This window comes from Elephantulus edwardii, unplaced genomic scaffold (assembly GCF_000299155.1).
Source record: "Elephantulus edwardii isolate Elephantulus edwardi_28Jun2011 unplaced genomic scaffold, EleEdw1.0 scaffold00273, whole genome shotgun sequence".
NCBI lineage: Eukaryota > Metazoa > Chordata > Mammalia > Macroscelidea > Macroscelididae > Elephantulus > Elephantulus edwardii.
Window position 1 is genome coordinate 1413160 of NW_006400023.1, and position 27960 is coordinate 1441119.

The following is a 27960-nucleotide window of genomic DNA, read 5'->3' on the forward strand; positions in this document are numbered from 1 at the left end:
TGCTCCCTCCCTCCTCCCTCCCCTGGGCCTTGCTCCCTGCCCTCCTGGGCAGCCAGGGCAGCAAGGACGGCACCCAGGGAGCTACCCCATGGACAGGGCCCCACAGAAACAGCACCAAGCCTCGCAGGGTAAGAGGGCCTAGGGCCCCTGCAGGCAGGTGGAAGAAAGAGAGGGGAAGAGGCTGGGCAAGAAGTGAGGAGGGGCAAGATGAGAGAGAGAAGGGGAGAGATGTACTGGCATGGGAATGCAGGAGGGTAAGACAGGATGAGGCTTGAAAGAATGAAAGAGAAGTAGGCAAGGTGGCTGGGGACAGGACAGGTAGGACTGACAGGGGAGAACAAGAAATAGGGGAAGAACAGGGGCCCAATCACGAGGAAAGAGAGGGAGAAGAAACAGGTGGGGAAAGGGGAGGAGAAGGGAGAGAGGGAAAGCTGTCAGGAAAGCTAGATCAGTGGGCCTGAGGGACCAGAGGCTAACAGACCCCCTGCGGTGAGCTCAGTGAGCATGTGCAATTTCACTGATGTCTCTAGAGCCGCTCAGCAGGCTGGGACCCCCTGGCAGCAAGCTGGTCACTCCATCAAGTTTAGTCAATAAAGGAGAAAGCTGTCCTAACGTTAAGAAGTGACAGCCTGGGGGGATGGGAAGCCAAGGAGAGGAAGCAGCCACGCCCCATGGGGCTGCCCCTGCCCACTAGCCTGGCACCTTCCTCCCCACCTGCCCAGGGCTATAGGGTTTCATTTCTGCAGAGAGGGGGTGATGGGGCTGAGGAAGGCGTGGATGGAGAGCCAGGCAGTCTTTGGCCCCACAGATGGCGGAAACTCAGGGACCCCCTTGGAGTAAGATCCTACTACATGCTTGCTCAGCTGTGTGAGTGGGTGCCAGAACTGCTGAGCTCCAGGGCCACCTGGCAGAGCAATTCTGCTGCCTGTGCAAGGGAGGGACGTGCCCCCAACACTGGGGCAAGAACTGCTTTGAGGTGCAACGCTGGAGGCCGGAGAGGTGCCACGTCAGGGAGGAAGCTGAGTGGGGCCAGGCGGGATCAGTGGAGGCAGGAGGAGCCATGGAGCCACTCCCTCCATGGGCAGTCCTTCCTCTGTCCGGGTTGAGCCGGCCATGCTTCCCGCCAAGAGCCTCGCAGGAGGCATCTCCAGAGCAGCAGGGCAAAGTAGGAAGTGTCTAGGATTGGATAGCAGTAGCAGGGAAAGTTCGTAACCAAAAGAATAGTCAGAGGTTATGGGAGGAGCAGGGACCACAAGGCAGGGCTACAGGGTTTTCTGGGGCAGGCAAGCAGGCCCTGTGCGCTGTTGGAAGCCGTTGTGTGGATGTAGGAAGTGGACCAAAGTCTGTCAGGGGAGGCCTCCTTTGGTAGTTGTTTCATAAATGCTATCTGTACAGATATGTCTTGGAGAGAGTGCACTCCTTAGAGGCAAGGAGGGCGAAGCTTTATCTCACTTCAGGCATGTTGTTAAGAGGGGCGATTCCTTGGAAAGAGACATCATGCTTGGAAAGGCAGACCAAGGATATGAAGCAAAGGAGAGGAAGACCCTCAATGAGATAGATTGACACAGTGACTGTAACAGTGGGCTTAAGTATATTCAAGATAATGAGGACAGCACAAGAGAGGACAGGGTTCAGTTCTTTTCATAGGGTCACTATGAGTCACATACTCTAAAACAACCACCACCATATAAATGAACAGCTCCAACTATGCACACTAGCTAAGGCTCTCTGCTCAAAGCTACCATCAGCTGGTCTTTGCTGTCCCTCCTGGAGGTCCATGTGCCTCTGCTCCTCCATGGCAACTTCCCTGTGTCCCCCAACTGCCTGCTTTCCCCCTGAAACCAGCAACAGTACAGAGGTTCCCCCTTCTACAGGCTGAGGGCCAGCACAGCCAGCCTCAAGGAAGATGGGGGGCTGTGTTTTACAATTCTCCCCTCCACTTCCTCCATCTCCTTCACACCTTCCTCCCACTCTCCAGAACTCTGGAACTCCTCAATGCTTCTGGGATCAGATTAGCAAACAGGAGAACATTAGTTCCCACAGAATTTTAATGTGTCAGACACGACTGAAAGCTGGAGAATGGAAGGTGAACCAGACAGACACAGAGCCTGCCCTCAGAGAGCTCAGTCTAGTGGGAAAGGCTCGTGTCATAGAGAAATAAACCACGATGACAGTTACTAAATGTGACCAGCGCCAGGAGATCAAATGTAAGGTACTGTGAGAGTGTGAACATGAAGGAGGGCGTATGTAAGGCTTCCCCAAGGAAGAGACACAATCTGAGGTCTGAGAGCTACAGAGAGGTCTAACAGCCGGATAGCCGGTATGGGAGGGAGTGCGAGGTGCAGAAGGGAAGAGTGTTCCAGGCAGAAGGAACAGTTGATGGAAGTCCCAGAAGCAGTGAGGAACCTGATGCTTTTAAGAACTTGGAAGAGAAAAAAAAAAAAAGAAAACGTGGAAGAGAAGGTAATACGGGAGCAAAGGTGCTGCAGAGCGAGAGCGTGAGCCCCATCTTCTCCTCAGACACCAGTCTGTTGGAAAGGAATGGGGAAGTGATAAATAGCTGTGGATGTGGTGTTTCCCTCTCAGCCCTGCCCCAAGGACTGGCCTCTAGCTTTGAACCCTGACAACTTCTTCTCTTCTCTTTACAGAGCTGCTGGCTGCAAAGAAGACCCACACCTGTGAGTGGGGGAGTTGGGAGGGGCAGGAACTGGTGCTGGAGTGTGGAAATTGAGCAGAGAACCCAGCTAGGCCTCTAGGAGGTTCTCTAAGAAGGGGCTGGATTGGACAGAGGGACAGAGGGGAAAGGGGCAGGCAGAGATGGCAGGGGCCTGGGTAGAAGTGAAGCCCAGAAAAGCAGGGAGAAGACAGGTAGGTAGGAAAGTCAGGGAGTAGAAATGAAGAAGCTGCCTGAGAACCTATGGTTAATGGAAGGCAATAAAGAAACCTGAAGAGTGACTGGGGAGAGAACATTGCAAAGAAACCAAGAGAGAACAGAGGAAAAGGGGAAGTCTAAGGAAAGGAGACAGGATGGGGGTTGTCAGCAGCGTGCTGAAGGGTGAGGAAGGAAGCCAATGGAGTTCAGTGGGTGCAGGGGTGGACCGAGCACTGCTGAGGGGGACAGGAGCCTGGCTTTGTGGCTACAGGAGCCAGGCTTGGTGTTAGTTTCTGCGGTTAACACTAACACGTCCTGAGGTGTAAACAGGCCTGGATCGGGGCTGTGTACTGGAAAGCAGGGAAGCTCCTAGGAAACAGACTGGGCAGGGGTGCTGTGAGAGACGGTTCACAGAAACACCTGTGCTGCAATATATGAAGCGAGCAAGGGCTCAGGAAAGACTTTCCGGTGATCACTAGTGAGTAAGCCTTTTCCAGAGGGACCTGTCAGCTCTACCCTCTAGGTTTGTGGGAGCAGTTACTCCTCCAGGAAATGCACCCACTGCACCTCAATCCCAAATCCCACCAGGGCATGCCGGAGCCCCCTCAGGAAGCCTGAGTCCCTGCGTTGGTAAGGGTCACCCTGAGGAGGAAGGCATCCTGTGCTTCTTCACAGCCCTCTCTGGGATTGCCTACCAGTTCAGTTGCCATTCCTCCAGCAGCCAGGACTTCCCAGAGCAGAGACATCTCAAAGGGCGGCCACAGCAACACCCTCCCCCATGGGCCAAGCAGACAAAGGCTGGGGGGGCATTCAGGAGGCTACATCCTCCAGGGTGGGGGGGTTGCTTTGCTCAGCACAATCCTGCCTCTAGCCACAGGGCCCCACGGAAATGCTGAGCAGGGCCTCGGGAGGAAAGCGGGTCAGGGAGTGACGCGGGTGAACTAAAAAAGGTGGGGAGGGGGGGACTCAGATCATATGTGGGTGGGGGGAGTAGCGGGACTTTTGGAGCAACTGGAACTGGGAGAAGCCAAGCCCCTTTCCTACGCTTTACCCTTTAGCATAGAAACCATAGTAAGACCACACCCCCTTCTTCCCTTTCTAATCCACTGATCCTGTTCCTGGAATCCATGTCCAGGTCTCGCAGTTCCAGCAAACTCAAGGCAGCCTAGCCTTTGGGAAAGGGTGTACCAGGCCCAGCCACTGTTAGAGGCCTGTTAGCAGCTTTGTTCCAGTGAGACCAGGAGGTATAAACCTTTAGACTGAAAGGCTCTGGAAAATGGCCACCAAATGTAGACATTCCCAAGAATGTCCAAGTTTAGGACCCCTCGAGAGGACCTCCAGATCAAGATTAGGTCTGATACTGAGGGTTCCTGAAGGACTCTCAAGATTTGAGATGCAGGTGTGAGGTGGATAGGGCCTCTAACATTGATTGACACCCTCCAAAAAGACCACCAGATGCAGATGCTCTATAGAGAGACCCATATGTGAGGAGGCTTCCCAGGCCAAGATATTCTTGAGAGTGGATTTGAAGCCTTCTCCCTTCAGTGGAATCAGGAACCATCTGCCTGATTTTGAATCCTGACTCTGCCAGTACCTGGCTGCATGACTGCGGACAAATTACTCAACCTCTCTGGGTCTCATTTTCCTTATCTTTGAAATGACGCTAATAGTACCTACCTTATAAAGTTACTTTGTGAGGAAAAAAGAAAAGTTGTTTTGTTAGGATTACATAGACAATCCATGTAAAAGAATTAGAACATTTTCTGGCATGTAGTAAGCACTATTATTATCTTTTGCCTTCCATTTTTAGTAATTTTGCTCCTGAAGAAATTTTTTTAAAAATTTATTATTAATTTCAGATGAAGACATTTTTTAAGAACTAACCCCTTCTGCAGATAATGCCTTGTGATTGTTACTGCTGTTACTATTCTTCCTTCCCTAGCCCAGACACACATCGTGTGTACAAAAGGGTTGTGAGGATGGTGGACAGTGGGGAGACTCCCAGGCTGCACCACGTGGGGCAGGGCTCTCAGCAGCCCACAGGGTCTCAGTGGCACATGCCACCATGTTAGGCATGCTTGTTGAGACTTACCTCTGGAAATAACCTTGTCATCTGGCAAAGAGGGTCAGGCTCAGGGGCTCCTGGGGGGCGGGAAGGAGCAGGAACCTGACCCCAGGTTTGTGTGTGCTCCATTCTGACTCCCCAGCCAGAACCACCCTAGCGGGTGGAAACAGCTCTTACCGCGTGTGGCTGTCACATGTGGTTTTGGAATTTTCCAACACCCCCTTCTATTGGCTGCCCCGCCTCTCACACCCTCCCCCTTTGCCCCTACCCCAGGCCCAGATTGGCCACATGGGGCACCTGTCATCCTACTCACTGCACCCCTGGGGTGCAGAGTTGGGGGGTTGTCCCTGGGCCACCTGTGCAGTACAAAGATTAAACACCCCCCCTGCCCAGAAAGCTTGAAGAGAGAGCTGGGTGCAGAGCTCTGGGCTGAGGCATCTCTGAAAAGGCCAGGCCCTCCACCCTCACAGCTGACTGTGCCCCATCCCTGGATCATCCCAGCTGAGGAGGACAGGCTCAGTCATGAGAAGTAAGTGACTGGGCCACCTGGGACAAGGGCAGCCTGGATGCTGGTGTCATTCCTGAGTCCTCTAGAAAGGGACAGTGGGAGCAGAGTGAGAAAAGTGGAGGAGCAAGCATGCTTACCTATAGTGGGGTGTGTCCCGATCTGATCTGAGGACATGCGTGGAGTAGTTGGGGAGTCTGTTTCCCAGTCAGGTTCCTTACAACCTGAACAGTACAGGGAATGCTGAAGGACTCTTCAGAGATGGGCTTTGGACAGGATTTCTAAAGGTGTCTGAGGTATTCGGGCCCATAATCTTGCAAAAGAGACAGATATGAGGAAACGGGATGCTTTGCCTAACTGATTAAGGCTGCTAACAGGCGACCTGAACTTAGTCTCCAGCCTCTGGGTGCAGTGTCCCTCCCTGCCTCCAGCTTGAATGGTGTGGAAAAGAAAGTCACAGGAGTTGCTGTGCCCTCAAGTAGCAAGACAGAGAGAATAAGCCAAGATCAACACAAAGAGAGGTCAGAACCCAGCCTCTAGGCCTCAGAGCCACCACTATAGGCTTTGTGCCCAGTCCGGGGACATGAAGAGCAAGTGTAGTACAGTTAGGGTGCCTTGTCATATGTGTGTGTGTGTGTGTGAGAGAGAGAGAGAGAGAAAGAGAAAGAGAGAGATGCATTCTCCAGGTTTAGTCACCCCATTGGTGGGGGAATAAAGGCCAAGAAGATGGGAGCAGAAAGCCTTTGGCCTTACTGTCTTGCTGGCTAGGCACCATGGGCTAACAGCTGGTGGGCAGTCGTCTTTGTACCTTCTAACAGAGCAAGGGTGGGCAAGTCAGCCAGCCACCTGCCTTTCCCCACCCCCACATTCATATAAGGGAGGCTAGAGAACTTCACAAACCACAGAGTTAAGATGGAAAAGGGAAGCCCCATGCCGCTGTGGCCTGAGGCCTGAGGCAGCCCAGCCTCAACCTGGGTTCTTCCCACAAGCCACAGGAGGGAGGCCATATGGGATCCTGGAAAGACCCATGGACTGAGAGGCTAAGTTCAGGTTCTGACACCATTCTGTCATTGGGCCCTGGTCTCTTGATCCATCAAACAAGGGAACAGAATTTAAAAGAAAAACAGTATCTAGGAAACTGTGAAGAGATGCCCAATTCTAAGGGCTCAAGATTGAGGAGAGAGCCCAGTTCCCTGAGCTCAGCATCTACCAAGGGGAATAGAAAAGACTCAACTGTTCTAGAAGGTCAGAGAAAGGATGAATGGCTCCATTTCCATGGTGGGGACCGAGATTCCATGTGTTTACCAGCTGGATACAGAAGGGCGGGTACAAAAGCCAAAATCTTCCAAACAGGAACAAGAGTCCTTTAGTGGTTCAATGTTACTTGTCCTTTCTCCCCATTAGCAGCAAAGAATGGCCGACTGGTCTTCCCAGAAGTGGACCTAAATGAGCGAATCCACTCTGGAAGGCTTCAGAGCCCAAGCAGAGGGCAACGCCTGGTTGAGGCTGAGGGAGACACTGAGGTAGCTCTGCATACCCCCCCCACCCAGGCTCTGCCAAGTTTGGCAGGTGGAAGAGAGGGTCTCCTCCAATGGGGGTTGGTTCAGTGTCACTAGCCCTGCTCCTGTGGCCACTTCAGGGCATCTTACCTCTTATATGACTCACTCCCCAGTGAGTGCCAGCCACCACACCCTCTGATCACAGCTGGAGAGAGAGCACAGAGCCAGCACAGTGACACACCAAAGACCAAGGGCCAGACACTCAAGGAGCAAAAACACATAGCGATAACCCAGAGGGCAGAAAGTTTATGAGATGCATGGGGAGAAAGCGATAATCCAGGTAGAAGCATCAAATACCAGGAGAGACAAAACCATTGAGGCGCAAACCCCAGAGGCCATTCTGGAGTGCAAGAGAAGGAAAGCTACACAGACAAAAAGAAAGGGAGAGAAAAGAGACTGACAGGGAAGGGGAGATATCTGGTTATTGACAGGGATTGAGAGGCACAGTGTGTGCTCCCCTACTAACCTAAAGGTTAGCAGTTCAATCACCCCTGTGGGTACCACAGAAGAATGACCTGGCAATCTGTTTCCATGGAGGTTACAGCTGAGGAAACCCAATGGAACAGTAACAACAACAAACCCAGACCCACTGCCTTGAGTTGGTTCTGACTCATAGTGACCCTCTGACCATAGTCAGGTCTCTGGGGCTATCAATCTTTTTTTTTTTTTTCAGTTTCGATGCTCACATTTTATTAGTGATATACGGGCTATCTATCAATCTTTTTGAGAGGGAATTGCCCATCTTTCTCTGGAGTCAAAAGAGAGGTCTTTCCGTTAGCAGTGCAACATTTAACACACTAGGCCACCACAGCTCCTTAAGGAGCAACACTGCTTATGGAAATTGTCAACAACTGACAGATGTGTTTGTGTTTTTTTGTTTTGTTTTCAATAGAGCAGTAAAGGGGAAGCAGTGGGTCTTGAGGAATCCACACCAAGGGGAGTGTGTGCTCCCTGGCAGGGTGATGTGCTGCAGTCAAGTAGAGAGGAACTCCTGTCTTTTAGTCAAAGAGCATCCCAGCCAGCCAGAGGACCCTGAAAGGCAGTGTGAGACCAATAGGCGTGGGCATTAGCCAGGGTGCACACAGGTCACATGCCGGTTGTTGCTGTGCCCTGACCAAGCTTTCTCAAGTCTGATCATTATAATGAGCAACAGGGACCAGAAAGAGAAGTCCGAGTCCCCTAGGTGACTCGGGTCTCATCCTGAGAGTTCAGGGCATCTGAGTGAGTGAGGGCTTTACACAGGGTTCCTTCCTTCCCTGGATCCCTCCTGCATCTTCCTCTTTTCCTCCTTTCTTCTCATCCCTAACAAAATTCCCAAACACTCCAAGTCCAAGGCCCCAGCTTTGGAGAGTCCCATCCCCAATGAAAGATCAGAACTGGTATTACCCTGCCCCTCCCTGGCCTCCTTAGACCCCCTGACTCAGGCTACCAGGGATCTGGGACTTTCCCATGCTCAGGGCTGTCCAAGGAAGCCAGTTCTGGAGTCTCGCCCTGTCAGAGATCTAACCGCCAATCCTACTGCTGTATCACAGCCAGTCCCTGGAACTCTAGAAGGATGCAGATGTCTGTTTCTGAGGGGGGGGAGGTGCAGGGACTGGGCCTGGGGACTAAAGACCAGAGCTTCCCAGGCACACTGACTTGGCTCTGTGGAAAAAGCAGGGGGAGCTGGGGAGCCCAGCCCTCAAGGCAGGGAAGGCGCTTCCTCGCCCTCTCTGACTCTCTAGGTGCTACCACTTCTCAGAGCTTCCTCCTGGTGGTGATTCATCCCTGCCCCCCCCCCCCATTCACTGGTTGTTTTCATTCGTTTCTTTGTTTGATTCTTTGTTTCCCTTCCTTTCTCCTGTCCCAGACTGTGGGGGTGGCGGGGGCACCAGGAGGGGGTTTCAGGTGGCTGCCTGTCTGCCTTTCATGGCTTTCAAAACCCCAGACTCTCTGTCGCCCACCTGAGTTTTAGCTTCACTCCGGTCTCAGCCCTGGGATCTGGGTGTATCAGCAGAAAAGTCTCTCGGAGCTCTAGACTGTGTTGGGGACTGGCTTTCACCAAGTAGGACCGCTTCTCTCTCGGCTCTCACCCATCCCCCCTCTGCTACTCCCTTGTGGTGGCACCCACCACTTTGGTTTCCAACTTTGCACAAGCTGGAGGAACTGAGAGCAGAGAAAGGAGGGAGCTGGTGACAAGGTGGTGTGCACAGGGGACCCCCGGCTGGAACTGTGGTCTCAGTGGGGAGAGAAGGGGTCAATGCTAAGAAAAAGGTTGCAGTCTTCCCTCTTAGTTCATGTTCGTTCATTTACTTCTACAAAGAGAAGCCCTGCTATACTATAATGTGTATCCTGAAGGACCTGTGTCTTCCAGAGGAATCAAAAGTTCTGTGGAGATGGCCATTGTTCCACAGTGGCCTTGGAAGCTTGCTCCCAAGAAATGAGTAAAAGCAAGAGCCAGCTGGAGTCTTAGGAAAGAGTTAGAACAGCATCCTCCCTTTGTTTTTGTCATGTGCCATTGAGCCTAAATGTATAAGTGACCCTCCAGTGGGTTTTCTGAGGCTGCAAATGGCCCATCTTTCTCCAGAGGAGCAGAGCAGCTGTTGGATTTGAACCAGGTGCCTTTGGGTTAGCAGTGCAGCTCCTTACCCACTAGGCCATCTCCAAAGTCTCCTGGATTTCATTTCTAGCCCACCTCTGTCATTTCTCCCATTTTTGCCTGCAGTCTAACCTTTCTCCTCACCCCATTCTCCTTGGTGCATTTGGGCATCTCTTCCTTCTAGGGTATGGAACATGGTGGTTGAAGGCACTATCTAGACTTTCAAAGACCTGGAACCAGCTCTTCCACTCAAGCAGTAGAACCTTAGTCAAATCACTTATTCTCTCGAGGCATTACTTTACCGATCTGTAAAATGAGACAAGACCAGCAGTGGTAACTATTCTATGGGGTTCTTGGCATTATTAAATGAAAGTATATGGAAAGTGACTGGCATAGGATAAGAACTCAGTTGATGCTTATATTTATGATTATTACTCTCCATAATCAGTATCCATTGGGGGAAAGAAAGAGAAAGAGAAAAAAAAAAAGAGTCCAGCTCTAGACTGAGGAGGAGGAGCTGGGGGGGAGAAGTCGATCTCTGGGTTTCTCTGTATTCGTTCTTCACCTGAGCTGAGGCGGCTCTGGGGTTTGAGGGGAGCGATCCCTCTGGTTGCAGCCCCTCCTCTGCTCCTACCACTTCCTCTCTGTGGCACAGGGCACCTGGACAGGGCCCAAGGGGTGGCTTCCTAAGGTGGCATGGGGCCAGGCTTCTGGATGCATTCAGAAAATGCTATCAATGAATCTTGCAGCTGTGAGCATAATGAGATTAGAGGAGGCTGGTGGTGGAAAGGGGGGGGGTACAACTTTGACTCTACCGTATTTCTCCAAGTAGGGGGTTCTAAGAGGATTCTCCTTTGATCTATGAGTAAAGTAATTCAGAAAAGCTGCATTTCCCGCTCCCCCTTCCGTAGATTTGTGTTTAGATGTGTAATGATGCTTTAAACGTCAGGTTGGATGTTGGGGACAACACAATAATGAGTTCAGAGGAGATAGCTCACCCAGTCTCCTGTGGAAGGCCTCCTCCCAAAAAATCTCCTTATGTTGTTTTCTAGTTCATGGTGGTCCTGAGTGTCACACAGTAGAAGGTTTCTTAATTAAAATCTTTAGGGAAGCACATCACCAGGCCTTTCTTTTGAGGCACCTCTGGGTTAAGGTCGTAGTGAAGTATATAAACCATTTGCACATCCCATGGATCCTGTCCAGGGAAGCCTGGCACAAATTCAGCAAGAGGAACTAAATTCTTACTACTCAAAGTGTCATTTAAGTGCAAACACCAACAGGGAGCTTATTAAGACACAGGTGCCTGGAGTCAGGATCTGCATTTTAACAAGACCTAGAGGCAATCTTGTTTGAGATAAAACGCAGCCAGCCGCCCTGTCAGTGGATGATTTAAGAAGCCTGCTGTGCTATCCTCTTGGAATCAAGGGTTTGGAGGGTTTGTCTTTGATAAAGAAAGTACTTATTCTGAGCACCTCAGGAGAGAGCTGCAGGTGACACAGAACTTCCCAGGGAAGCAGCCCAGTTCCGGGTAGAGTTGGGGTTCTGTGGGAGTCAGTTATGCTGGGGCTGGCCTAAGGGTTCCTGACCTTTGGTTGGCTCTAGTTCCTGGCACCCACAGAGCCTTAGACGGTAAGTTCCTGGCAGGCTGGGCTCCCAGGCAACAGTTTGAGTAATCCTGTGATTACTCAGCTCCCCCCTCCCCCCAATCCGGGTTCCCACCATCCGTGCACAACAGGCCCAGAGTTTTGAAGGTGAATTATTCTCACCCACCACCCCTGTCAGCCCCCTTCCTATTCTCTCCCCTCCTCCACCTAGTCACACACATGGTGCAAGAGCCAGTACTTTCTCTTTGAGGCTGTGGGTAGATGGCATTGAAGGAGGTACAGGTGGCAGGGGAAGGGGGGAGGAGTAGGGAAAGAGGAGTCTGATGGTGCTTGGTGGTGAGGGGACAGGGGTTGGGCATCAGGCCAGAGCGTGAGTGGGAACTTTTCTACCACCGAGTCTCTGTGTCTAGGTCTGTGCTTTCTCCAAGTCCCCAACATCTTGAGCTCTCTAGGTCTGAGGGACTGACACCCCCTGCATCTCAGACTCTTCATGCCTGTCTCACTGCTGTGTATGCCTGTCTTGGACCGTGATGGGAAGGCTGGGGTATGGCTGGCCTGGTAGCTGGACTCCCAGGCTCTCCGGCGGCATCAGCCACACATGTGTATTTATGATGGGGGCGGGAAGGTGGTAGGTTCTTGGCTGGTCACTTCTTTCTAGGAGAAAAGCAAGGACTTGGCAACTCTGCTGTGAGGTCTCTGGGGCCAGGACTAGCCGAGGGCAAGGGAGATGTGCCTGGGGTCACCCTTGTGGTCAGCATACACACGCACACGGATGTGGCTCCTGGAGAAGGGAAGAGGCAGGGAGGCCTGTGGTTGGCTGCTGGGCTGGAGCCCAGGTTCCCACTGTGGCTTGGCCTAATCTCTCTCCCACTTACTTTCTTGGGTGACCCATGCTGGTTTCTCTCCTCTGTGGGCTTAGGGCCACTGAGGCAACAGCTACCACAGTGTTCGTGAAGGACGGCGTCAGGGAGAGGGCAGAGAAGATGCTGTGGGGGTTGGGGCTTTTATCTGTGCTTCTGTCCACCTGGTTTCATCACCTTCACCAATTCTCAGTAACACTAGCACTTTCCCACTTAAACAGCACTTTCCACAGATACTGTTTAATTATCTTGAACTTTATCCCAGTTTTACTGATAAAGGAACTGAGGTCTAGAGAATTTTTTTTAATTTTTTTATTTTATATTGATTTATTTACAAAGTTCAAATAAATTGTTTTTCACACAAGATCTTTCCCATTTCCGTCACTCCCCCACCCACTGAATTCTGCAACCCTGTGATTAACACCCCACCCCACCCCTGCCCATCCTCATTCATCTGCTTCCACCCTCCCCCCTTATCCTCATACTCATTCTACAATAATGGTTTTATACAGTATTTGTCCTTGTGGGACTGAATTACTTCACTCATCATAATGCTCTCCAGTCCCCCCTCCCCTAAGATAGGTAGTAATTTACAGATTGATTGCTCCAGTGTGGTGCATAGTATTCCATTGTATGAAGGTTCCACAACTTCTCAATCCATTCAGCTGTAGTTGGACATCTCCGCTGTTTCCATGTTCTTGCAACGGTGAATAATGTTGCTATGAACATTGGTGTACAAGTCTTTGAGCCTCAGTTCTCATTTTGTCAGGGTCCATAAATAGCTTGCCTCTGGAAACCCTATGAACCTGGAGAAAAGCTGAAAGTCATGCACGCAAGTGTCGAGGGCTTTTGTTCATAGGGTCGCTATGAGTCGCCTGCGACTCGACAACACTTAACAACAACATACTCCAAGCAGTGAAATAGCTGGGTCATATGGAATGTCTATCTTCAACTTTTTGAGGAAGTGTCAAACTGCCTTCCAGAGTGATTGTACCATTTTACAATCCCACCAACAATGTATAAGAAAGAGTTCCTATTTTGTCACAACCTCTCTAACATTTATTACTTGCCGTCCTGTTAAACTTTGTCACTGCTACTGGAGCGAGATGATATCTCATTGTGGTTTTGATTTGCATCTCTCTTACTGCCAGTGATTTGGAGCATTTCTTCATATGTTTATTGGCCACCCAAATATCTTCCTCTGTGAAAAATCTATGTCTTTTGCCCATTTTGTAATTGGGTTATCAATCTTTTTCTTGTGGAGGTCCAGGAGTATTCTGTAAACTTTTATTATGAGACTCTTGTCTGAGATGGTATTGCCAGGTGTTTGTTGCCAGTCTGTAGGTTTTCTTTTCACCCTGTAGGGAAAAGTTTTTGATGCACACAGGGATTTAAATTTTAGAAGGTCCCATTCATCAATTTTATCCTCTTCGATTGTGCATTTCTGGCTGTATTTGGCAGTCTCTTTATACCATAGACTAGGCCTTCTAAGCTTGATCCCAGTTTGTCTCTAATGAACTTTATGGTTTTGGGCTTTACTCCCATGTCTCTGATCCACCTTGATGTGAGGCCTAGAGAATTTCAGAGTCTTGTAGGATCAGTGCCTCATTATTATCCCACTTCCAGACGTCAGATATCCAATCCCCTCCTCTTCTTCCTGCCCTTCCACACACTGAAATTGGCTCTTAATCGGCTGCAAGGAATCTTTATTTTCATTAATTTGCTGAAAAGCTCTCTTACTCTCTGGTGCAGACTGATAGAGGTTCACTATGGAATGCTGGGTGGGCAAGGAGAGTGTTAGGATAGGCGGAAAGACTCAAGTTTTAATGGAGGAATTTCAGACATTAGTAAGCTGCTCCCCCCATGAGGAGGCAGTGTCTCATTGGACTCCCAGCTGGCCTGAGGAGACAGTTTAAGGAGAATGAAAACAATATTTTGGGTATTTGTGGACGATTTTTGTTGCCCACCCCATTTCACATCAGCCAGCCTACCTGTGATCAGGGTGCAAATCTGGGGCTAGCAGGTCACTCACAGGGACTTGCTATTCAAGGAGGGTGCTTCTTCGACTGACCCTCAGGATGAGAGACACATCAGAGATGAGAAGTGGCTGGAGCTCAAGGCCACTATTCTGGCTTGCTTCTGCCCCAGGGGTCAATGATGGGAGAGATGAGGCTCAACCAACTACATTTGGAAGTCCTGGAAGCAGCCACAGCCGCTGGGATGCCAAACTCTGTTTAACTCCCTTTCAGTGAAGGGGTAGGAAAGGTCTCTCTTCTGTGTTTCCTTGACCTCAGCAGAGAGGAGTGAGCACTGGCAAAGGCAGGACAAAATAAGAGAGCTGGGCCAGCAATAATCCACAGTGAAAGGGTGGGGAACTGGCACAAGACGCAATGGGCTCTCAAAACAACTGGGAGATAACTTCTCACCCCAGTAAGAACAGCTAAATTTAACAGAACAGCAAACATCAAATGCTGGCGAGGTTGTGAAGAAACTAGAACCCTTATTCATTGTTGGTGGGAGTGTAAAATGGTGCAAATACTATGGAAAGCTGCATGGCACTTTCTCAAAAAGTTGCAAATAGAAATAACATTTGACCCAGCAATTCCACTATTGGGAATTTACCCTAAAGAAACCATACTGCCAAAAAAAAAAAAAAGAAACCATACTGCCACCCAAGCAGATATACGCACACCCATGTTTATTGAGGCTTTGTTCGCAATAGCAAAGAGTTGGAAACAACTCAAGTGCCCATCAACAAATGAATGGATAGAGCAGCTCTGGTATATTCACACAATGGAATACTATGCAGCATTTAAAAACAAGGAACTCATGAAATAGTATGCAAAATGGATGACCCTGGAGGACATTATGCTGAGTGGAATATCTCAGTCACAAAATGACAAATATTGCATAAGTCCACTGTTGTAAAATGGGACTGACATCAGGGTTGAGGGCAGGCAGAGAATGAGGGGAGGAATGATGTATACTGCATTGAAACAGGTGTGAGAGAGAACTGTTTAAAAGGGATATATGATTGGGTATTATTGTCATGACAGGAGTCCAGAATGAAGGCTGCACAGGGGAGTGGACGTGGGGGGAGGGATTGTATAACAATGAAAGAGTTTTTATTTTACTTTTCAAGGAGAAGAGTGAATTGGGGGGCGGGGAAGGGAGAAAAGTACAACAATGAATGACTGGAAACCCTAAGTCTCTGTAAACTTTCATTAACATTAAAGGGAGAAAAAAGACAATGGGCTCAGTGGGTAAGAGAGCCTACGGTCCCTGTGCCCAGTGAGCAAGCACTGACGTACCCACACATGTGTGCTCTGGCTCAGACACATACCCACAGTAGCTCACAAGTCACATGTCCCTTTCTTCTCCACAAGAACACACGTGAAAAACAAATGTACTCTGAAAGATATTCTTAGATCCATTAACCCCAAAAGTGTCAGAAAGGCTAATGGAATGCTCAGGAGAACTGGAATGTTCCAGCTCTGCAGCAAACTGGCTGTGTGAGCACAGGCCAATCACTTTACCTCATCTGGCCTGTTTCCTCAGCTGTGAAATAAAGGACAAGTGCTTGGTCTCTTTCATCTGCTCCTTTTGGGAAAATGCTCATCTGTCTGATATTATTCTAAAGCTGAGCATCCAAATTAAGACAGGCTAGGAAGTGGCCATCCACTTTGGAAATAAGAGGCCTTCAAAACTCCTATGTTCTATAGAGCACATTTAGAGTAGACTAGCAGGTATGGCACCTGATGGTGCACTGGGGCAATGGGGGTAGGTATGTCAGAGACAGTGAGAGTGGCTCAGGATAGAGTGGGGTTCAGAACTATTGTATGTAGGGTCACTGTGAGTCACAGGTGACTCAATGGCACATAACAACTAGTCCCAGCATAGTTTTCACATTCACGATCTATACATGAACAGTGGGGTACAGATGCCCCGTGCACTGGATTCACTCTTACACTTGCTATCTACAGGGTCACCCACCCTCCACTGTGCAGCCAAGTTTCTAGGAGCCTTGCTGTTTGTTGAGCCCCCCTCTCCTGGGCTCCATCTTCCTCCCCTTGCTGGGCCCTATTAGGCAAACCCTCCTCTGTGTTCCTACAGTCCCTGTGCTGCCCTCCCACCTCCCTTCACTGCCAGAAGGACCCATTGACATCCCTGCCAACTCCAGTGGCCTCTACCTGCTGTTCCAGTGGCCTCTGCCTGCTGTACCAGATCTTCCTGACATGCCCCAACTTCTACCTATGGGAGCTGGGCCTTCATGGGAGCACAAAGGAAGCCCCTTGGGCGGGAAGCAGGTGTTATGAGGCAGTGAGGACTCCTATGTCCCAATGAGGGAGGGAAGCAACTGAGGTTTTTCAACTTGAAGGGCTGAGCAGGTGGTCTTTCTGCAGCTGCTTTCTCAGCCCCCAAAGAGCTGATACTCCTGGCTACACTCGCTTAACATCTTCTCCCCACAAAAAAAAAAACAACACCCTCCACAGACCCTTTGCTGAGTAGCATTTGGCACTTCACATCCCCTCTCTTGGTGCAGGGTGTGGGAGCGCAGAATGGCCAGCTGAGCTGGTTGGAGGAGCAGGGGAAGCACCAGCGCCTGAATCCTGCAGCCCTGCAGCCTGGATCCACGAAAGAGGATCCAGCAGATGGTCCTGTCTGACTTCTCTCTTTTTGTCTCCCAGCACAAATTGAAGTGATCCCTTGCAAAATCTGTGGGGACAAGTCGTCTGGGATTCACTACGGTGTTATCACTTGTGAGGGGTGCAAGGTGAGTGTGATGGGCAAATCCCTTTACATAGCTGTGCCCAAGCACACATGTGTGGTCTCTGCAGAGATGGGATACAGGAGAGAAACTCAATGGCCATCGTTCTTACTCCAGAAAGGATGGCCTGCGACTCTTAGGAAGCTGGGTGGTGCCTTAACTCAAAGATTAGGAAAATCTTGTCTTCCTCTGGGCGGGGGGAGTAATTACAAAAGCTGACAGGTGAGGTGGTAGGATTCTGTGGGATGGAGACCCGCGGGCCTGAGTGGGGTCACCAGGGTCTGCATCTCCCCTGCCCAGGGTTTCTTCCGCCGGAGTCAGCAGTGCAACGTGGCCTATGCCTGCACCCGACAGCAGAACTGCCCCATTGACCGAACGAGCCGAAACCGATGCCAGCACTGCCGTCTGCAGAAATGCCTGGCGCTGGGCATGTCCCGAGATGGTGAGGCCAAGTGGGTGTGCCCTGGGGTCTCCTGGGAGGCAAGCTGGCCAGCTAAATGCCCTGTCTTCATTGTCTCCTCTTACACTGTGGCTGTGGACATAAGCAGGTCATTCCATAAGAGTTCTTTGGAGTCTCCAGCATGAAGCTCTATTAGAACAAGGAGTTCCTAGAAGGCACAGTTAAAACTGTATTTCTAGCTGAAAGGTTTACAGTTCAAGCCCAACCATATATGCCGTGGAGACAAGCCTGGCAATTTGCTTTCAAAAAGCCACAGGCTTGGAAACCCTATGGAGCATGTGGGGGGTCACCCTGAGTCAGAATTGACTCAACAACAAACAGCAGAACTCTCCTTCCAAGAGATCTTCAGTCTCTTCTGTCTGGGGAGGAATCCTCTTCACTCCATTTCTATCCTCTCCCAGATCCCAGATCCAGTTTCCAAGCCTTTTCCCTCCTGCCCCATTGTTTCAGGATCACCCCCTCCTGGCCCCTCATTCCCAACCTAGGATATGAGACTCTGGCCAGAGAATAGGCCAGAAGGTGTGGAGGCTGGAAGGGCGGGCGTTCCTGGGGGGTTTATCTACCTCCCTCACACACCACCACCCCCACAGCCCCCTCCTCCTGCCCCCACACGCCCACCACAAAGGAGCCCAGCGTGAGACAGGGGAGGCATGAGGTGATGAGGAGCCCCAAGGAGCCTGTCAGCACTTTTCAGTGCCCAAAATAACAAAGCGAAAGGAAACATGCAGGGGTGCAAAGGGGCAGGCGGGGAGAGGGGCTGTGCCCCCACACCTGGGAGGGTGGGGAGGGAGTGGAAGGCAGGAAAGAGAGAGCAGAAGAGGATGTTCAGAAACAAGCCGCGGAGCCTGGGTTGGTCTGTGGTGAGTATCTAGGTCACCAGGGAGCCTGCAGGCCTGACCACAGGGAGACCTGTGTTCTCAGCCCTCCTCTTCCTCCGACCCTCCGAGACAGGCGAGGTGACCCCAATACAGCTTTGAGGCCCTCCACTTGACCACCCCAGCACCACCAGCAGGAGGCTAAAAAGCCTCAGCCCAGGTTATTCCTTGAAATGGACCACTACTGTTAGAAGCTGGTTTAGAGTTAGAAGAATTTCAGGAAATTCAGGAAATGGAAATGGAATTGGTAGGGATCTGAATATACCCTTGAAGATAAGAGGAGAGACAGATGGGTCTGGTCAGAAACCTGAGCCCCCTGAGGGGAGGCCCTGGGCTGGAGAAGCACCTTGTGGAGTCAGCTATTCAGTGAGCAGCAAGGTAATCGCGTCATGATCCAAATGTTGGTTGACCTGTACCATATTCTCCTGCCTCAAAAACCTAAGCCCCGCACATGTTTCAGCTGTCAAGTTCGGCCGCATGTCCAAGAAGCAGAGAGACAGCCTGCATGCAGAAGTGCAGAAACAGCTGCAGAGGCAGCAGCAGCAGCAGCAACGGGAACAAGTGGCCAAGACCCCTTCTACAGGGGGCCAAGGAGCAGACACCCTCACCTACACCTTGGGGCTCCCAGACAGCCAGCTGCCCCTGGGCTCTTCTCCTGACCTGCCCGAAGCCTCTGCTTGTCCCCCTGGCCTCCTGAGAGCTCCAGGCTCTGGGCCCTCATATTCCAGTCACATGGCCAAGGCAGGGCTCAACGGGGCCTCCTACCACCTTGAATACAGCCCGGAGCGGGACAAGGCTGAGGGCAGAGAGAGTTTCTGTACTGCAGGCAGCCAGCTGACTCCTGTCAGATGTGGATTTCATTTTGAAGAACCCAGGCATCCTGGGGTGGGGGAACCTGGACGGGGCCTGGACTACAGCAGTTTCCGTACTACCCCAGAGACTCCACATGCCTCCCTGACAGAGATTGGTGAGCAGCTGGGGGAGCTGGAGGGGTGGTGATGATAAGGGGGACTTCCAAGAAAGGATCCTTAGCCAGCACCCCCTGTGTACATGAATGCAAGGGATGTGAGAGGTCCTCAACAAGAGCCATTGGAGTTCCCAGGCAGAGTCCCTTGCAGGGGCCAGGCTAGGAGGTAGCTGAAATCAAGCTCTTGCCTTCCTCCTCTGGCCCCAGAGCACCTGGTGCAGAACGTTTGCAAGTCTTACCGAGAGACGTGTCAGCTGCGGCTAGAGGACCTGCTCCGGCAGCGCACCAACATCTTCTCACGGGAGGAGGTGATGGGCTACCAGAGGAAGGTGAGGCCAGGGGGCTATGCCAGGAAGGGAAGCCAGACCACCACCACTGAATCCAGAGACAGCTACACGCCCTGAAAGTGGGCTGGCATGAGCGAGGGCATCACACAGGTAGATGCAGCTCCACCACCAGGTGTACCCACCCATTTTTAGACCTGGTTGTCTATAAAAATTTTGCTATGAGTCATAGTGTAGCTCTGGTAGCCTAGTGGCAAGAAGCTGTGCTGCAATCCCAAAGGCATGTTGTTCGAGGCCACTAGCTGCTCTTCAGGAGAAAGATGGGCAATCTCCTCCTGTGCGATTTACTGCCTCTGAAAGCCCGCTAGGGGCTCAGCTATTGGTCAGTTCTGACTCTGCAGTATACAATAACAACGAGTCATAGTTGACTCAACAGCACCTAACAACAGCCTTAAAATTTGACCCAGATTTCTTCCCATTCTAACAATCAAAACAGTAATTATAATCCTAACCACTCTTTGTTATATACCTTTTATCTGTCAGGTTAAATGCTTTACATAAATTATCCTGGATCTTTACAACAACCAACCCATAAGGTTGGTATTTTCCTATTTTTGACAGATTAGAAAAGTAAACTGGACTGGGGTAAGGTAATAGATTTACTCAAGGTTATAAAGTGGTAGCTCCACATTTTTTAAAATTTTTTAAATTAATTTTAATGAAAGTTTACAGAGACTTTAGATTTCCATTCATTCATTGTTGCACTTTTTTTCCCTGCCCAACCTCCTCCCCAGTTTGCTCTTCTCTTTGAAAAGAAAAGAAAAATTTTTTCATTGTTATACAATCTCTCCCTCCAAGTCCACTCCACCATTCAGCCTTCATTCTGGACTCCTGGCATGACAATATCTATTCATATATCCCTTTTAAATAGTTCTCTCTCTCATCTGTTTCAATGTTGTAAACATAATTTATCCCATCTTTTTCAGTCTTCCTCCAACCCCAATGTCAGTCCCGTTTTACAACAGTGGCATCATGCAGTATTTGTCCTTTTGTGACTGAGATACTTCACTCAACATAGTGTCCTCCAGGGTCACCCATTTTGGATAATATTGCATGAGTTCCTTGTTTTTCAATGCTACATAGTATTCCATTGTGTGAATATACCACAGCTCCTCTATCCATTCATTTGTTGATGGGCACATGGATTGTTTCCAACTCTTTGCTATTGCGAACAAAACCTCAATAAACATGGGTGTGCATATATCTGCTTGGGTGGCGGTTATGGTCTCTGGGGTATATTCCTAGTAGTGGAATTGCTGGGTCAAATGGTATTTCTATTTCCAACTTTTTGAGAGAGCGCCATACTGCCTTCCACAGTGGTTGCACAGTAGCTCCACATTTTATGTTCTCTCCTATTCTTCCATCTACACTCCTGACTACACCACTTTATTTAAAAACACTCATTTGGTGCAAGATTTTTAACAGAGCTTCAAGCCTGTTCTCCTCAGTTCAGCCATGACTGATGAAATGAAACTGAGATTAATCAGAAATTCTGTGGACACCCTGTTAGAAATTTATTACTTTCTTATAAAACAAGGAGAAGTGTTCAAGTTGCTTAGCAGTCAAATCTCTTGATCACCAGAGTCTGAAAGAAACAATGTTGCCCTGCTCAAGATGGCAGCTGACCTCACAGGGTTTAAAATGGGAATCATGTCCCAACAATAATCTGATCTCCAACATTAAATTCCTGAAAGGGCTCACCAAAGTTCTTGTAAATCTCCCATTCAAGGACATCAACTTTTAACTTTTTTTCATTGCTGTTATCCTTCCAGGCACTCATATTTTTCAAATTATCTTCTATTACAGGTTCAGTTATGGATAATAAGTGAACCTGACTCAAAAGCTTAGTAAAGATCTTTGGATCTGTTCTTTTTATCTCAACAAAATTCCATCTCTGTGTATCATATATTGTGCGATTTTGCGTACCATCCAGTCAGAACCAACTCATAGCTGACCATCCAGCAGGTTTTCAGAGGCAGTAAATGACATAGGGGAAGACTGTTCGTATTTCTCCCACACAGCAGATGGTGAATTAGAACTATATGCCTTTGAGTTGGCAGTGAGCTCTTTATCACTAGGCAACCAGAGCTCACATAACTCTCCTATAGCTCACAAGAGCCCTTGTTGTTGTGTGCTAAGTTGGAACTGGCCCATAGCTGACCCTCCAGTGGGTTTCAGAGGCAGGAATTGCATGAGAGGAGATGGTCCGTCCTTCTTCCTAGGAGCAGCTGGTGGATTTGAATTGCATACCTTTGAGATTGCAGCACAGATTCTTATCACTAGGCCATCACCAGAGCTCCAGAGCTCACACAGGCTTTAAAAATTCCTACACAACAGCTAATTCAGTGGTCCAGCTGGTGGATGCCCAGTAAGCGTGCTGACTTGATCTCTGTGTGTGCACTCGTGCCAAGAATATGCTGCAAATGCCAGTGTTAACAATGCAGGAGCTCTAAATTCACCCTCTGCAATTCGTTTTCTGGGGCTCCCAAGGACTTTGGGGGCACATGTTAACTGAGGGCTCTAGCAGAACCCTCCTCTTCCTCCTTTGCAGTCCATGTGGGAAATGTGGGAGCGATGTGCCCACCGCCTCACTGAGGCCATCCAGTATGTGGTGGAGTTTGCCAAGAGGCTTACAGGCTTTATGGAGCTTTGCCAGAATGACCAGATCGTGCTGCTCAAAGCAGGTACCTGGATGCGGGTGTAGGGGGCGGTGGTGTGGGGCCGGGGAGGGCAGGAGACAGACTGGGGCTGGGAGGAGGAAAGGGAGAGGGCCGATGGAAACCACGACATAAAGTGCAAGGAGCAGATTTATCAACTTTACTGCACTGTCCCTGCATCTCTTCTCCCCACCCCCAGGAGCAATGGAAGTGGTGCTGGTCAGAATGTGCCGGGCCTACAACGCGGACAACCACACAGTCTTTTTTGAAGGCAAATACGGTGGCGTGGAGCTGTTCCGAGCCTTGGGTGAGGGGCAGGGCAAACGAGGGTCTGATGCCCATTCCCATCCAAAGCTTTGTGGCCCAGGACGCTGTGCTCAGGGAAGACTGCCTACACCCCCACACACACCCTGGTTACACCTACCCTGTTCACTCTCCTCCTTTCCTCCCCTTCAGGCTGCCTTGAGCTCATCAGTGCCATCTTTGACTTCTCCCACTCCCTGAGTGCCTTGCGCTTTTCTGAGGACGAGATTGCCCTCTACACAGCGCTTGTTCTCATCAATGCCAGTGAGTGTCGCGGGCTTGCATCGAGGGCATTCGGGTGGGGGCGGGGACGGGGGTGCTGCAGAGGCTGGCCCTTAAGAAGTGGCTAAATCTGGGGACATGCTTTTAAAAATAGCCGCACGAGCTCTACCTGATATTGCTGTCTAGTAAGAGAAGTTAAAATGAGGACCCAGAGGAGCCTCGGAGATGGAGAGAACAGCTTGAAGTGGAGCTGTGGAAATGCGAGAATGGAGATTTTGAAGCAATGCGCCACCTCCCTGAAAGGAGCTGGTCTTTTACTCTGTGTCAATGGTTCCCTTGTGACTGCACATTTGAATCACGCAGGGAGCTTTCCAAAATACTGATGCCTGGCCTCCACGCACACAGATTCCAATAGAAGTGATCTGTGGTGAAGCCTGTGCATCTGGAAGGCAGGATCTTTTAAAGCTTCCCAAGTGGTTGAAATGTGCTGCTGAAGTAAACTCATTCTAAGACTATGTGCCTCTAATGGAATAATCCCCAGGTGACAGTTTGTCCCTGGCTCACTCAGATGCTAGCAAAAGCTGGAGGTCAGAGGCCGCCCAGAGGCACCTCAGAAGAAAGGCCTGGAGATCTATTTAAAAAAAAAAATAATCAGCCTTTGAAAACCCTCTGAAACTGTTCTGTTCAGATACACACACACCATGTGTCAGAACGGACTCAACTGCAGATGGGGAAAACACCTTTAATGACAGCACCCGGGCCATCTCCACCATTGGAATGAGGTGCGCTGGGCTGAACCAACTGACCGCTGAGTATGCAAAAAGAACCTGGGGAAGTGAGTGGAACTATGATCAGAATCTGAATGCAAGATTATGAGTCTTCCTGCAAGCTGGAAATAAAAACTTTAATGAGAGAGTCCTTTAAGAGCAAAAAGGAGACGTGAAACAGGAAGAGAAGGTGACTTCTGGCTATTTTATGGAGCTAAGGCAAAAGATGGCTTGTGTATTGAAACTGTCTGCAGACAGATGCAGAGGCCTGTTGCTGGCCTGGGACACAGGTGAGCTTCACTGAGGCCAGCTCCTGTCTTTCTTGGAGGAACCAAGAAGGTTTTTTAAATGGTAGAACCTTAGTACTTAACATTGAAAAAGTTATGTGCAATCAGGATACCGGGGAGAAAGGATCCTGGAGTTGAGAGGTTAGAATTCCCCATCTCTTCCCTCATTTTCCTTATAAACTGCAGGCCAAACCCAAGATCCCCAGAGTTTACCAATATCAAAGGCAACAAATAAACACACCTCTGTTGAGAGGGCCTCTCTCCAGCACAGATGCCCCCAAAGATGCAGCCTTTTTGTAGAAGTTAATGTCCATCTTCTTCTCACCCACTTCATCCTCTCCTTCAGACCGGCCTGGGCTTCAAGACAAAAGGAAAGTAGAGCAGCTGCAGTGCAATCTCGAGCTGGCCTTTTATCATCATCTCTGCAAGACTCATCGCCAAGGCATCTTGGCAAAGGTAAATGCAGCCCCTGGGGTGGAAGGAGGTAGGCCCAGGGCCAGATCTGTGACATCACCATTTGTAGGGCCAGGGTCACAGGGTGCAGAGGGAGAAATACTTTAGAGAGCTTTCAGGAGAAGTGGGAATGAAGGGGGTGAGCAATCACTTCCACTTCTAGTGAGTCAAGATGGAAAGTAGAGAGCCTGGAATTGGGAGAGGCCACCAGGGAACAATTCCATTTAATATACCAACACTTCCCCTGCACCTGTTTGTACAAGGCACTGTGGAAAGATACAGAGAGGCAGTCCCTGCCCCCACTAAGACTTCATAATCTGGTATGAAGACAGGACTCATGAACCATTAACTAATATAGGGCAGAATGTGCTATGTGATATAATAATGATGCAATTAACAAAGTGCTTTTGCAGATAGGCTCACTCATCCTCATGGCAACCCAGCCAGCAGGACAGGTGCTAAAATCTCCCTGTAGCTGATAAGGAGACTAAAGGGACTTGGTCAAGTATATTCAATTCGTTAATGATAAAGGCAAGATTTCATCTCGGTGCACTTTCCTTATATCTGTTTGCCTTCAATCTATCACCATAATAAGAGATATTAGAGGAAATGTTATGAGAGGGGGAAAGAAAAAGAAATTAAAATTATGTAGGAGTAAAAGGAATAAATCTTAAGTGCTTTTTAGAGAAGACAACAGTTAGGAAATTTGTAGAAGCTCTGGTAGCAGAGTGTTTAAGTACTTGACTGCTACCCAGAAGGTCAGGAGTTTGAACCCCCCAGTGATTCCAGAGGGAGAAAGACGTGGCAGTCTGCTTACATGAAGATTTACACCCTAATGAGCGTGATCACATGAAACACAATGTGAATGATGTGTGAAATACAATATATATGAATGAAACACAATGTATACAAATTTTGTATGCAAAGCAATATAAAATTTTAAAAATGCGTACAGCCTCAGAAACCCTATGGGGCAGTTTCACCTTATTCTAGTAGCGTCATTATGAACCAGAATCGACCATCAGCAATAGGGAGTTTATGAAAGATGTAATACACCAACACTTCCCCAGCACCTGCTTGTACAAGGTGCTGTGGAAAGATACAGAGCCTCTGCCCCCACTAAGAGTTCATAATCTGGTATTCATGAGTGAAAAGAAGGAGGTAAAAGAGTGAATAGCTAGACAATGACTGATGGCACACTGCGACGGACGTGTAAGGTCCAGAGTTGGGATAGACCAATAGGGCCAAAAGAGTAGTAGGAAAATAAGCCTGGAGTTTAGGTCAAGGACAAATCACAGAGGACTTTCAAGACCATATAAAAGAGTAAAGAATTTATTGCTATGCAAGCAGGTACACCAAAGGCTAGCAGGAATGATATAGTCAGGGCTAGTATTTCTGCAACTTAAGTGCCAAAGAATCATTCAAGCAATCACCACTGAGTCCTTGCTATGTGTCAGGCACAGTAGTAGATTCTGAGGAAATAAAAATGACTTAAACAGCAGGCTCTGACCTGAAGAACTCAAGTCTGGCAGCATCGATTAGGAGGAGAGAATGGACGTTGGGAGAGCAGTTGGAAAGCAGATCTGGTTGGCTCTCCCTTCAGAATCCATTACCACAATAGTCTAGCTGCTATCACTCACAGCTGTAGTTTTAGAAAGACTTGTAATTGGACCTCTGCTCCAACCTTCTCAGCCCTTCAGCCGTCACACAGACCCCACTCAACAGCCAACCCACTCAGCAGACCCTTCTAAAAGACAGTTGAATCAGGTGATACTCTTGTTTTCAGTCCTCTTATAGTTCCCAGTCATGAGTAGAAGCAAGTTCAGGGTCTGTGTCACAGCCCAAAGGCCTCATGGAATGGGGTCTGACTTCTTTTCTCGCCTGATTTCCTCCCACCGCCCCCTCTATTACCCATTCCAAACCCACTGGCCTTCTTGCTATTCCTTAAACACATCAAGCAAGATCCATCTCTGGGCTTGTCTACTTGTTGAACCAGAACTGACTCATCGTTGACCTTCGAGTGGGTTTTCAGAGGCAGTAAATTGCACGAGAGGAAACTGCTCATCTTTCTCCTGTGGAGCAGCTTGTGGATTTGAACCATGTACCTTTGGGATGGCAGCATAACTCCTTACCAGAAAGTCATCAGAGTCCCCTGGTTTAGTTCCATTAGATAAGTTCTTGCACATTTGCCATATGATCAATGAGATGGACTGACACAGCCACTGTAACCATGGCTTCAAGCATATCAGAGAGGGCGAGGATGGCACAGGAAAGGGCAGGACTCAGATCTATTGTTCATAGGGTTGCTGAGCATCATAGTAGAGGTGACAGCAGCTAACTACAATAACAACAAGAAGCACTATAATAAGTACAGAAAGACAGGTGTATGCACGTATATATGCCCAAGAGTGCTCATGTGTTTGCTCTCTCCTTCTACTTGAGTTTAAATTGGGATGGAAGGCAGACAACTGGATCGTTTTTACTATACTGTGGTACAGAGTTAAAAAAAAAGAGTCTTTTCTGTAGATAGAATAGTTAGGGAGAGATTCTCAGAGGAGGTAACACTTGAAGAATTAGCCAAGCAAAGAAGAATTGGAAAAGCATTCCAGGTGAAGGGAACAGCATGAATAAAGGCAGAGATTTGTGACTGCATGGGAGAAAGAGAAGTCACAGAATAAAGCATAGAGCATCCTTACAAGGTCCCCCCAAAAGCTCATTTTAGAGGTTGTTGTTGTTATGTGCTGTCGAGTCACTTGCGACTCATAGCGACCCTATGTACAACAGCCCTAAACCCTGCTCTATCCTGTGCCAATCTCACTGCCTCCAACACACCCATCCCGATTACCCCAGTCACTGAATCAATCCACCTCATAGAGGGTCTTCCCCTCCTGCGCTGTCCCTCCACCCTCCCAAGCATGATGTCACTCTCCAAGGACCTGTCCCTCATTACAACAGGTCCAAAGTATGTCAGACGAAGAATAACTTTATTTGGGGGTATCATCCAGAAAACATGCAATTGTCCTACGTCAGTTTTCCTTTGCCTCTAGTTTCCATGCCCCTCTGAATGTAATCCAGTTAGCCCAGAAGTGTCAAGTGCATGGCCTGGGGTTGGGGGGGTGGGGCAGAGGCAGGGGAAGCACAGATGATTGTCCTGGCCCAGGAAAGAGGAGAGGAATTCTTTGCTCTGAGAAGGGATGTGGCACCTTGGGCTGAAATATGACCCTTTCTTCCTGCTCACCTACCTCTAGCTGCCACCCAAGGGGAAGCTTCGGAGCCTGTGTAGCCAACACGTGGAAAAGCTGCAAACCTTCCAGCACCTCCACCCCATTGTGGTCCAAGCTGCTTTTCCCCCACTCTACAAGGAACTCTTCAGCACTGAAATTGAGCCTTCTGAGAGTCTGTCCCTGTGACCTATCCTAGAGTCTGCCAGCCCACTTCGAGGGACCCCACTTCCACCTCAGCCTTTTCCTGTCTGGACCTCTCAGCGTGGTCCTCACACCTTCTCTGGGAGTGGGCAAATGCCAAGACTGGTTTTCTGCCCACAGACTGGCCTAGCAGTGGGACAACAGCAAGAGGGGGTGGAGACAGAGGGACATCATCTCCAGAGTCAGCTCTGTTCTATCTCATTCTTCAGTTTCGACCCTCCCGCCCCCAGCTTCTGGAAGGCCTGTGGTGGGGTGGGAGATAAGGAGCTCAAGAAGGACCTGGGTGTCCTCAGGACAACAAGGGAATCAGGGCCACTCAACTCAACTTTGGGCTCAGAAGCTAAGAACAGGTCTTTGAAATACCTCATTGCCTCTCCCTGTGGGCTTCA

General features: G+C 49.4%; 1 protein-coding gene across 2 annotated transcripts; it reads left to right on the top strand.

The window, feature by feature from the left end:
* RORC (RAR-related orphan receptor C) lies at positions 1-27723 on the top strand. 2 transcript variants are annotated; one of them, XM_006900075.1, is made up of 11 exons: positions 1-128; positions 2649-2678; positions 16732-16817; positions 17112-17253; positions 18607-19113; positions 19321-19442; positions 22009-22141; positions 22314-22421; positions 22571-22681; positions 24040-24149; positions 27395-27723. In XM_006900075.1, exons 1-11 carry the CDS (start codon positions 89-91, stop codon positions 27554-27556), a joined length of 1551 nt encoding a protein of 516 aa, XP_006900137.1. In that variant the 5' UTR covers positions 1-88; the 3' UTR covers positions 27557-27723. The 2 variants fall into 2 exon arrangements, with proteins under 2 accessions (XP_006900137.1, XP_006900138.1); XM_006900076.1 differs by having other exon boundaries at positions 89-128; positions 22314-22385; positions 27395-27556.
* The last annotated feature ends 237 nt before the right edge of the window (positions 27724-27960 follow it).

What these genes read in the sequence shown, in the direction of transcription:
- RORC (XM_006900075.1), top strand. Translation starts at nt 89, where the DNA reads ATGGACAGGGCCCCACAGAAACAGCACCAAGCCTCGCAGG. An exon ending in GGAGCTGTTCCGAGCCTTGG is followed by an intron (nt 22,422 to 22,570) that starts GTGAGGGGCAGG and finishes CCTCCCCTTCAG; the next exon opens with GCTGCCTTGAGCTCATCAGT. An exon ending in GCTTGTTCTCATCAATGCCA is followed by an intron (nt 22,682 to 24,039) that starts GTGAGTGTCGCG and finishes CCTCTCCTTCAG; the next exon opens with ACCGGCCTGGGCTTCAAGAC.